The 12,505-nt window shown below is 40.2% G+C and overlaps 1 protein-coding gene across 1 annotated transcript; it reads right to left on the bottom strand.

The window, feature by feature from the left end:
- Positions 1–389: 389 nt before the first annotated feature.
- On the bottom strand, positions 390–10,360 carry LOC307038139 (septin-5-like). Its single transcript, XM_079679439.1, has 13 exons — positions 10,073–10,360; positions 8,828–9,160; positions 8,376–8,472; positions 8,180–8,266; positions 7,940–8,063; positions 7,642–7,776; positions 6,420–6,537; positions 6,203–6,304; positions 5,313–5,409; positions 4,950–5,112; positions 4,611–4,655; positions 3,433–3,529; positions 390–2,074 (listed from the first exon to the last, which is right to left on the bottom strand). Exons 1-13 carry the CDS (start codon positions 10,304–10,306, stop codon positions 2,006–2,008), a joined length of 1,701 nt encoding a protein of 566 aa, XP_079535565.1. The 5' UTR covers positions 10,307–10,360; the 3' UTR covers positions 390–2,005.
- Between the last annotated feature and the right edge of the window lie 2,145 nt (positions 10,361–12,505).

Genomic DNA, 12,505 nt, shown 5'->3' with positions numbered 1-12,505 from the left:
TTTATGTTTCCTGCTATATCCAATAAAAAAGTCCTTTTCTTTTTTTAAAGAGCAAGATATTGTGGACTTAAAGAAGAAAAATATTATTAATTATTCCTGAAGGCTCTAATACCTTGGACCAGCTTGGTATATTTATTAAACCCTCTTGTGTTCAGTTTTTTTTTTGTATTCCTTAAAACTATAAATAAAAAGTATTTTTAGTTTGCCATCAAAAAAAATAAAAACAGTCATAGTATGTTATAGAAAATAATCAAATTAAAACCTGCAGCTGCCAGGGTTCTGTAACATAAAAATAAAGGCACCTATAACTGACAGTTTGTAATGAACTGTCTGTTATAGGTGGTGAAAATGTAGTGAACATGTCGTATAGGAATAGTTAATCAAATGTGTTACAGGTTAAATTATTTATTCAAATCAAGCCACATCATTCACTTCTGCTTACATTTTTACAACATAAAAGCAAAACCCAATGTCAGATGGAGACATTAAATGATATTCATATTTTATTAAAATATTAGAATTTGTACATATTGTCTTTTCCATCCTCATTTCATTTATAATCTTATTACATAAATATACTCCAAAAAGTAGGATAACAAAAAACAAATTTAATATAAAACAAATTCAGAAACAATAGCAATACCTGACTCTGGGACAGAATTCGAGGAATGTAATTCTTTTTTTACATAACAAAGGTCACGCAACATGGCGGGGTTATCTAATTTCCAAAAAAGGGCTAACAAAAGTACATATAACAAGAGAATCAAGTTCATCCAATACATGTGTTCATTACTCTTGGCTTTGACAATTCCTATTCTTCATGTCAAATCAAATCAAAAATGTTGGAAAATTAAGTTGGTCATTGTGGCTTTGGTTATACGATAAACATTAAGGTTAGCACACAACTCATGAGTTCCCTTAAGGACAAAATTATACCAAACGGAAGAAGAAAAATAAAATCCACCTCTTTTCAATATCTTTTCCCCAACAACTAAGTAGCTACATATTTTTCATTGCCCATAAATAACCTTATGATCACTAAATTGATCTGCAATCAGAGAAACCTTCACACACATGCAAAAATAAATACACTGCATGGCCCTTCTCATGCAAGCCTAATATTCAAAGTCCTATCATCAGCTCTCACAGATGAACAGTTGGTGGTTTTATCAGGAGAGAAAATCACTTTGAAACAACTCTGTTTTGGGGGAAGTCTCCAAACAATAAAGGACTCATTTGTCATGTGAAAAGTGAGATTATTTGAACGTTGACATGGCAATAAGTTAGCGTTGCAGTGCGTTAAGAGTGGCCATTGTTGAGCATCCATGATGTCAGGCAGCAGAGGTGGCACCAATGATAAACATGCATACACTTACACTAAATCAAAATGAATCTTAACAATCCATAAACCAGATGAACAATCAGGAACCTCAGCTGAAGGGAAACGACGAACATAAAACAATCAACCATACGTACTATCACGCAGTGAAGTCCAAATAAAAGTAGGAACAAAAATCTTTCATATAGAAAATTAAATAGTATGCATGTTGACCTATAGATAATAGAAATAAACACTTGCACCAGAAATATGTGCTTTAAAATCTGAGCAGGTCCCCACATGTAAACCTCATATCAGACTTCATGTAAAAAAAAGCAAAATAAAACAACCCTGTGATCATGTGGCTAGCAAATCAGATGTTTGGAAAATCAGATCGCAGCATACGCTGCTCTTCAACCATCCTTATCATTAACTTATCATTTTTGACAGAACAGAAGAGGGTGAGGTGTTTTTTCAGCAGTGGTAAAGTGAGAGAGGATAAAGGAAGCTGCAGACGTGAGAACATCGCACCGCCTCCTCGCAGGTCCCTGATCCGAGAGAAGGGTGCTGCTGACGAGGTGGAGGTGGGTGGACAGAGAGGGGAGTCAATGTTCTTGAAAAGGGACAAAAGGTATCCTGTGTTTCTTAAATCTTTTCATCCCAGTTACAGAGAGACACTGTCCTGTGTTAATAGCCGTCTTTCTGAGTTTGAATCTGATCCTGGATCTTCTCCAGCATCTCCTGCATCTGCCGCAACTGTGAGGAGAGAAGAGACAACAGTTAGTGCCGAGTCATCTACTGTTGCATTCATGGCGATGGGAAATCTGGGTATCCAGCCTTTTACTGTATACAGGCTCATTATGTACACGTGACTGCACAGGCAACTAATCAATAACACCCGGGAAATCAGACTTTCTAGATCACGTGACCTGAACAACCGCAGTCAGCCGCTGACAACTTCAAGTGTTCAATATTACAGAAGCAGCAAAACATTATTTTACCTCGTTCATCATGCGGAACTGTTTGGTTTTAAAGGCATTAAAAGAATCTGAAGAACTGATCTGAAGTTTTTGGGAATTCAGTTAAACTGTGGCACAAACAGTTTTGTGGTGTGATTTTTTGTTGTTGTAGTTGATTATGTGCCCAATACAGCACCCAACTACAAAACATTTCACTTCTCGATTTTCCCAACATAAAGTGAGATTGCGAAGTGTCAGTTATTTTTGATTAATGGATGAATCTTAAACTAATTGCCCAATTCACTGATATTGAAATCAATTGATAATAAGTTGCTCAGGAAACAGTAAGAAATGACCCATCACTGTTGCCTACAGCCCACTCTGACTTCACAAATGTCTTGTTGTCTGAACAATAGCTTTTGTGCTTGGAAAATGACTGAAACTGAAATTGAGGAAAAATGTTCTCTTTATTTGATAAAATAAATGGATTTTGTGGGGAAAGGGAAGGAACTGGAAACAAAAAGTCTGTGTTTGATCAAAATGAAAACTAACTGTATGTCTGCTCATCTTCAGATACCGCAAAAGGAAAAATATATGAGCCTAAAATCTATAATTATATTTACTTTAATGATATTTACTCTAACAATATGTTTACTAACCAAATGCCAAAAGAAACAATGTATATCATATTTCAAACGCATTGTATTTAGCTCTTGGGGACAACAAATGATTGTTGAAATGTAAGTGCCTAGTTCCACTAATATTTTTAGATTTCCGCACTGTCTGAAGAACTTTCCATGGAACAAGTTTGAACTAAAAGGGATAAAAGCTGACTTTAAAATGGGATTATAAACGATTCTCTTTCCCTACCCACAGACAGTTCAAAGGGCCAAAGGAGAGGGGAGAAGGGCTTTGAATTGACACTAATCCATGTTTTCCAGGCTACTCATTGTCAACCTCAGAAAACATGACCTGAGTGTGCTTCCAATAATTCTTATATATGAACATTATCTGTGAGAACTCTCAGAGGGCTTCATCAGAGATATCTCTGTGCTCTGCGTGTGTCCCAGCGCTGGGCTGAGGCCCTGAGTGCTCATGGCTGTGTTCAGACTCGTGTTGGTGCTGTGAGTCCTTCTGGCGCTCAGCGCGCCGTACCTCCTCGTCTTTCTCTCGGATGAGCTTTTCTGTCTCATCGTCCACTCCGGGCACCGTAGGGATGGGGAAGTCCGTGCCGCTCTCTCTGGTGAGTTTACTGCGGAGAGAAACACGTTACAGAGAAATTCTACATTTATTGTATCACAAAGCTGCATCTGGATCTGATATGTCATTGGCTAGTCATAGCGAAAGAGGGATTTAACTGCATATCTGTAAAAGACACTGAGCATTGAAGCTGTTTGGCAGCAGATAAACGTCACGTCTTTCTGTGTAGAGTCTATCAATGTCATGGTGCCCAAAAGTAAATGTCCTATTCCAAACTATCAAAGCCGACACCAGGTAAAGAGCAGCTGTGGCTGATCTTATCACAATCATAATCAAACTTATCTAAACAGTACCTCCCATGGTTTTATTTAAATCTACCTCTGGCACTCAGTAATTAGTTGCCCTTTACCAAATGCATTTGACAGAGCTAATTTACACTTTACAGCAAAAATGTGTTGACAGACATGGTTATTACATATGAATATGTATACCACACATAACATAAGGAAGTATCTGCTGAAATCAAACTAAGTATTGCTATCTATCCCTGAAGGAAGTAACCAAATGGTTATTGAGCCTACACTGAAACAAATGACCTGTTGACCTTAGTTACATTTGTTATATCAACAGATTCCACATAATCTTTGAGCTGTAATATTACGTTTAAATAAAACAATATTAGGTTCAACTTTATAGTATTGCTTTCAATTGACCTAATTCAATTATGTGTAATCTGTTGACATAATACATTCAATTAAAGTCAACTTTTCAGTTTTTTCAGTGTAAGGTCCACTGATGAAAGTATTGCTGTATTTACTTATTTGCATATTACAAACTGGCTGTATATAGACACGTTATCAACATGTATCAACACAAATACTTAAAGTTGGGGGGAAACCAGTTTACCAAATGTATAATCATTCTCCAATTTATTTTCTGTGATTCCATTTCTTCAGGGTTTTCCCCGAGTATATGTTTTAATTCTCTTTGAGGACTTCATGACTGAGGTGGGGGTTATTACTGGATGCCCTGTTGGTGATTTGTATTGACTGTATGCCTATCTTCCTTCCTTGGATTAATATGAACATAAATTGACACAAGACTAACTTCTGATAAAATGTGAGCTGTATTACCGCTGTTGAAATGTCTGCTCAGTTCTCCTGTTCATTTCTGTTCCACTATAACAAAAAGTACAAACATAGTGTATTAAAATAAGAGAAAGACATTTAGAGGAATCAGGATATTAGTGACCTAGTTTAAATAAATCTAAGGTTAAAAGGTTAGAGGTAATGTTAATACAGGAGCAATCAAAAAACAATCAATTCAAAAAACAAACTTTTACAGATTATTTACTGATTTCTCCTGAAACTGATCCTGAATAGTTTATTATTCTGATTTTAAAATGTCTCATATTTCTTCTTCACTTGATGCAGTATGTACAGGTGTGTGTGCTCGCTTCTGTGTGAGCGTACTTGCGGTTGCGCTCCTTGACCACCATGCGGGTCATGCTCTGGATGCAGTGAGCTCTGTAGTTTTCGTAGTGAGTCTCCCGGGTCACGTCCTTCAGATCCTGCATGTGCGTACGGACGAGCATATTCCTCAGCTTCACAAAGTCACAGTGGGCCGAGTTCTCCACTGCAAAACAAAGAGGGAGGACCAATTCGAAAAATATTCTGAAAAAGTCTGCTGGTACTGAAACATGCAAGAGGTGAAAACACACACACACTTTCTCTTTGTACATCAATGGAACCTCCATGCAGCGTTTTTACAGGCTGTTTAACTTCTGTTACTGCGAATCCATTACATTGTGATGGAAAACAAGGGAACAGGTTTACCCTCTACGATGCCCCAGGGATAGAGTCGGCCTCGCACCCTCTTCCCTTTGGCCTCCACCACCGTGTTGCTGCCGATCACTGCGAAGGGGATGCTTTCCTGGTTGGGAGAACAGAGAAGGACCGTGAAATCAAAACGACATTTACAAAAGATCTGTTTGGGGAGGGTTTTTTATTGTTGTGTTTTTACTTTTACACATTAGCCTCCTATAAGCCATCTTACATTAACTGCTTACTTCTGAGGACTCTCAAATGAAACTACATTACGTTTTTACGTCAAATTAACCATCATTTCCCATTCATTATTTTGATTATTTTATCTTTTGTTCCCTTTTGTCATTTCTCTGCTGCAGTTAACACATCAGAAGAAAGAGAGAAATACTGCCTCGCTGCGAGCTAATGATGCGAGGAGAGCAACAAACGTAAGTCCTGGAGAGTGTGTGTTCAGCAGTGGACTGACTGCCTTGATTTAAATGGTCTGGTTCGTATTTTCTTTTAACATCATAACATTATAATAACTGGGTAGTCGTTGGGGCTGCAGTACTTGATAGAAAAAACTTAACGATCCCAAATGATACCCGCATGTTCAAAGATCTAGAAAAAAACCGAAATAAATGGTATGGTTTTGCTCTCAACTAATCACAACAATAATTATTTGATTCAGGCACGATTGACCCAGCAGAGAGCAAACTAGTATTCTCTCAGTTTTCATCATGCAAACAAAAGCTTCTAAAAATGAAAATCCTGTCAAATAAGAATACAAATGTATGATGGTATACTTGCTATCAGGTTGCTAATCATCTTGTTTACTCACTGATAAGTGTAAGCATTCAGTGTGCACTGCTGACTTAAGCAGCCTGTGAATCCCAAACATCTGGCAGCTCGGCTCTCACCTTCAGCTGATGGTCCTGCTGCTTGAAGTCCTCGTCCTCATCAGAGTCACAGTCGGGGAACTGGTAGATCTTGATGCCGTACTGCTCGATCTCCTCTCGGATCTACGGGGGAGCAGCAGATGGAGAAAGGACACAGTGAAAATGGGAAAGACGTTTCTTTCATGGGATCAAATAGATCAACAGTGTTTCCAGATCAGATCTGAAAGATCAGCCTTGCCTTGATTTTCTTTTTCTTGACCTCATTAGGGGTGAGTGTGTCTGCTTTTGCCAGGATGGGGACGATGTTAACTTTCTCATGTAGAGCTTTCATAAACTCCACATCCAAAGGCCTGAGGCTAAAAGAGATAAGAAACATTCAATAGCATTAAAGCCACAATGAGGATTTACTCAAAAGAAATGCATAGATTTGTACAGAAATAATCCCTCTCAATTATCACTGATGACCCAGCAGAAGTGTGTGGTGTGTCTGAATCTGCCCTCTATTAGGGCTGCTCAATTAATCAAATTTTAATCGCGATTACGATTATGGCTTGCAACGATTACGAAAACAACGTAATCGAAACAAACAATTATTTTTTTATTATTATTATTACTTTATTTTTTACTTTTGGTTTTTCAGTTGAATTATACTTAAAGTTCAGGGTAATTAACTGTTAAAAACATACTGTTCAACATCTTTTTCTCCATTAAATGGATGTTTTCAAAGTCAATGAATAATCACATTTAATAGTCGCTATTACAATTATTGACCCAAATAATCGAGATTATGATTTTTGCCATAATCGAGCAGCCCTACCCTCTATACCTCATTAAATAATGTAATGTTCATCCCGACTTTAGTTGCACACTAGAATCATAAAATGTATTGTTAGACATTACGCGATGTCTCTGGTCGGTCACTGCGGTGGAGGTTTGCTCTCTATGTGACCTCCTGGTGTCTGATCATCAGTAATGACTGAAGCTCATCAACAGATGGAGCAGTTACTCCATCACAGTGACTCTGAACATGCACTGCAGCATTACTTAGGTTTGCAGAATATTTGTTCTTTAATGAGCACAGTTATGTGGAACAGTGCATGTGCACAACGGCAGCAAAAAGCACCAAGTCAGCACCAAGGATTGATTAGAGCTAAAGCACTGCAGTGGACGCACTAAATCCCCCTGAAGGCAGCTGAGTAGTGCTTTAGCTCTGACAGGAGCACTGCTTTTACAATAATGGGGCTGAAAGCATTGAAGTTAAATACTGGTCCAGTATGATCAATTACTCAGGTGGTGTGTTCTGGTGTGTGTGCAGGGGGAAAAGTGCTGTGTCACTGGTCTGCAACGGCCAGCACAGACATTACTGCAGTCGAGAGGGGTTAATGTTCCCCATTGTTCGGAGTCATTTAGGAGAGAGAGGTTAGACTAATCCTAATGAGAGCACTGCGGATTTGTCATACCCATGACCGAAGGGTGAGATAAAGTAGAGGCAGCAGTGTACGCGGTTGTCCTGGATGTTCTTCCGGTTGAGGCCACTCTCGTCCCTGAAGTACTGCTCAAACTGCTGGTCGATGTAGTCCGCCACGGACTTCCAGCTAGAGATAAAACACACAGGGACGTTCAGTCTCCGAGGCAATACTGCAGCAGCTGAGCTACTGCACATGCAGAACAACAGGGCTACCCTGCGGTGCTCTGTGAATCTTATCAAATTGCTCATTTTCTTAGATATCAGATGATTCGTTAAACATTTGTAAGTACCATTCAGTGTTGTTTACAGCATCCCCAAACCCGGGTGTGTCGACGATGGTGAGCTTCAGTTTGACACCTTTCTCTTCTATATCCACTGTGTGTTTGGTGATTTCTACTGTTTGTGTTATTCGCTCTAGGAAAAGGAGAAAAAAAGACAAATTTTTTAACATTAACTTTGACACGTTGAATCGCTAATTCTTCAAAAATCATGTCAGAAAGTGAGTATATCAAAGGCTGTGGTTGCATTACCTTCAGCATTGAGCAGCTTCCTATCTTTGTAAAGATCTGTGAGAAAGAGACTGTTGACCAGGGTGGACTTTCCCAGGCCAGACTCCCCTTCAAACAAAGACAAACAAAGACGACACGAGCGAGGTTTAAGGCTTTTCTTCAAAGTAAAAGGTGGGTTTAGGCTCAAATATCTGCTAATCTGCAAACGAGGATTTACCTGCCACCATGAGCGTGAAGTCGAACCCCTTCTTTACTGACTTACGGTGCACCTGGTTTGGCAGCGTTGCAAAGCCCACGTATTCCTTGTCCTGGTCCTTAAAAAACAAATTGAACACCACATCAGGAAGGCCAAAACTACCATAAAACTAGAATTTTTCAGCGCCATCTGAACCTCTCCAAAAATAGGTTTTAAGGTATATTTCCTACAAAAGGTGTGAGACCGGAATAAACAACAAACACAAAATCACAGAGCCCTAATCACACCCTGTTCCACCAGAAGGAAATAAGCACAATTAAACCTTTTTGATAACCATATAAAGCAACTTTGAGTTTAAAGCACAGGATCAGTCAAACTGTCGTCATCAGTCTGAAGTGATCGACACAAACAAACATCGCGTTGACAGCAGAACTGAACACAAACATCTCAGTGGGTTTATGTCCTTGTGTTACCTTATTACTGTCGTACGGGTCATATCGAGCCCAGGGACTCTTGGGTCTGGGGGGGCTGACGGGGCACGGCAAGTCAAACGCCACACTTTTGCTCTTTGGGAAACTCGGCTCTGAACCTGAATCCGACTGAGCCCTGCCCGCCACAGGGGGACGCAAATATGAAGGGGTGTGGGGGCGGTCTTCGCCCTCAGCCTCCCTGCCTGCATCGTGAGGCTCGTGGTCGTGATGGAGGTGCTGCTTGTGGTCATGGTGGTCATGCTGGTCGTGCTCTCCTTGGTGGTGAGGGTCTTGCATAAAGCTCTCCACCTCGGAGTCGTCTGAATGTTCCGAATGCTAGAGGGACGCCACGGTTGAAGGGGGAGGTTTACGAGGTGAAGAGGAATATGTGGAAAAAAGTAGAGGGTGGAGGTGGAGGTGGAGGTGGAGGAAAGGTCAAGTGTCGATGTGGGAGAGAGGAGATCAAGACGGTGGAAAATGTGTTAAACTCTTACTAACGGTTGCTATAGTTTTATTGTGAGGTTAAATAATAAAAAACATATCATTGCAATGCAGCTGGTCATCACTTTCTATAATCATTTATGAGTACAATATGTAAGGGGTGAAATATAATCCCAGACATTTATCTCAGTGGATAAGTGTCACTTTATCACTAATATTGAATGAGCTGTTATACTTGGGGCGTACATTTAACTCCACATTCCTGAAAGAGGAGAGAGAGCTTTTCCTACATCAAGGATTATGAATCTCCTGACACATCATAACTTTTGCAGAGCTAATGTGAGGCAAGAAAAGGCCTTTTTATGGTTGTTATTAAATTAATAGGGCAATTTCAGGCATTAGGGTTGCTAAGTTTTTCTCCATCCCTGGATTTCTAGATGTAATACAAACTAAGCTTAAATAAAAAATAACAACGTGTAGTTTTTCCAGTAACAGGATACACAGCTGAGGCTGCTATGCATATTCTAGACTCATGTTACTAGAAACTAAAGCTAGTCGAGCACAGAGATAAATAACGCAGGGGCCCTATAGAGCGCAATGATGCCATTTAAAGTCAGCTGAAGGCCTATACTGTGACTCTGCACTCGTGTTGTGTTTATGCACTAAGCATCAGCTGAGGGGTAAGATGCATTGCTTTTTATCGTGGCTAAGCAAGCAGGTACAGTTAAGTTGGCCTTATCCCTCAAAGACTGCCATAAGAAGGGGAACCTCATTGGTAGTTTAGGGGTTTGGAGGTGTCACCGGTACCTGTTCAGGGACATGGTCTGGTATGCTGTGTTTAGGGGAGGCAGGGCAGGAGTTATGCTCGTCTGATGAGTGCGCCTCATGGTCACTGTCCTCCATCGCAACTGGAGCTGAAGTGAACTTTGCAATCTCCAACCAGAAGGGAGCACACGGGTGAGAAGGTTTATCAGGGTCAAGAAGAGGGAGGGAGAGGCCGGAGGAGAGAGGCCGCCGCCGCCAGATGGAAATCAGGTGCATGAGGTTCAAGAGCCGGGAGAGGTATACACAAGGAGTGAATGTGTTCAGAAAAGATAAATGAAGAAAAGACAGAAAATGGAAAAAATAGAAAAAAAAGATTAAAGGAAGTCAAAGTAACGACATGTGAAAGAACATCTCATTTACCAGAAGAGATGGTATGATTGCAGAACAGAGAGAGTGCCTAGAGAGGGACCTAGAGAGGCACCTTGAGGGCTGCTGGCTGCCTACACAATGCTGCTTTGACTTCTTGCCATAACAGCGATCCCTTATGTTACAAGTTCATCTGATATCGCTCCATTCAGTGTGAACGACAGACGAGATGCACCAGTCCAGCCAAAGTAAGTGTCAGCAAAAAGAGAGTATCTGTGCCGCTGCAGTAACATCATGCAGTGAGACATTTCATGATTTCATAAACATCAAAGTTTAAACACATCAAATCACAAAATCGGCCCAAAGATTTCATTCAGTCACTCCAAAATCTACAATTATTATTTTTTTTGTTTTGTTTGCATGTTGAAAAATTGCCACATTATTTGAAGTTATATTTATATTCCTCAATCAACTCTGAACCAGAGTTATATATAATATATAACACGCTTCTCATCTAATCCTTTCGAAAATGTCTGTGTCAGGCTCTCATGGTTTATGTCCTCTATCCGTGGCCTACAGTTTTAATTATCCTGGGATTTAGAGCTTTAGGGCAGAGGAGAATTGATAGTTTTACAGTTTAGGAAATCAGTGACCTGCTTTACTGTGCTACAATCAACAGAGATCAATGACCAACATGGAGGATCCTGTGACCCACATTGAAGCTTTGACAACTTGGGATCAAAATGGCTAAGAAGCTTATCATTCAAGTGCTTGACGTTTGGGTCAAAAAGCAAACAGGTTGATAGAAACAAATCTTTGATATATAATTTGTAATCTCTTGCCACGATCGCAACTGCACAAAAACAACATTGAAACTCGACATGCCTTCTACCCTTTAGATAAGTAGACACTAAAAGTTGCATCGCAAACTCACACTCTCTATCTGCACACCTCCTCTCCTGCAGAGCCTCACCTGTGGTGCCTCCTCTCAGCCTCTTAAAGCCCCGCCAAGCCTCTTCGTCCTGCCTCTGCGCACACTGCTCTTCATGCCCACTCCAGCAGGCAGTGGGAGACCAGAGCTCCAGTATTTATACCCCTCCATCCCAGAGGACACAGCAACCTTCACCCCCATCGAGCCACTCAGGGCCGCAGGGCTGATCAGCTGCATTGATCAGCCACGCATCACCGTGCACAGGATACACACCGAGTACATGCTCTACTGTTGTTCTACGTACAAGTTGTAGCAGTAGAGCTCTTTGTCAGACAAGACACAACCAGCAGACTATCGGACCTATGACTCTCCATGGCCTATAATACTGTATACTCCAACATACTTATACACTGGGGACTAAAGGTCATGACATGTACAGTGAGTAGGGGAGCACAACATAAGAACTTTATATAAATGTACTGGCAGAGCAATGTCAATGAAAACACATTGTTAAAGAATGCAATATTTGACTTTAGGAAGAGAGAGTATGTGGAGAACATATCATTTCCTTCTTGTATAATAGCAGCAAAGTGAAAGTGGAAGAAAAGCAGAACTCAATTCACTACTTCTGATCATTTATAGAAGAAAATAATAATCACAACATATGTTTCCTCACATGTTGCAGCCACGAGAGTGAGAGCAACCTGTTCATCCACTGCAATGCAAGAAGAGACACTTGCTGCTTAACATCCCCCTATAATAACAAATGATATTTTAATCATAAGCTGCCATGCTAATGAGCTCACTAATTAAGGTGATTAATACATTCATTAGAAACTATTTATATACCTGTCTTCATAAACCACATTAAGCATTAAGGAGATGTCCTCCTTCATATGCAAATGTAAGCAGCACGAAGCATCTCACCTGACTATCAACGAGTGCAAGAAACACAGCAGCATGAAGACAAAATGCCTGGGAGTCTCATCGTGTGTGTGTGTGTGTGTGTGTGTGTGTGTGTGTGTGTGTGTGTGTGTGTGTGTGTGTGTCTCAAATTCACCTCTAACATCCATACTATATATATTGTATTTATCTGTATACCTTTTGAAAACGAAAGCATGATTACGATTAAAGACTTCTTTTGGTTTTTAACATTTTTGGAAACATCTGGATTTAAC

Source organism: Notothenia rossii (genome assembly GCF_949606895.1).
Source record: "Notothenia rossii genome assembly, chromosome: 4".
NCBI classification, from domain to species: Eukaryota; Metazoa; Chordata; class Actinopteri; order Perciformes; family Nototheniidae; genus Notothenia; species Notothenia rossii.
Note: the sequence above shows the minus strand (reverse complement) of the source record. Positions and strands in the feature narration are given on the sequence as shown.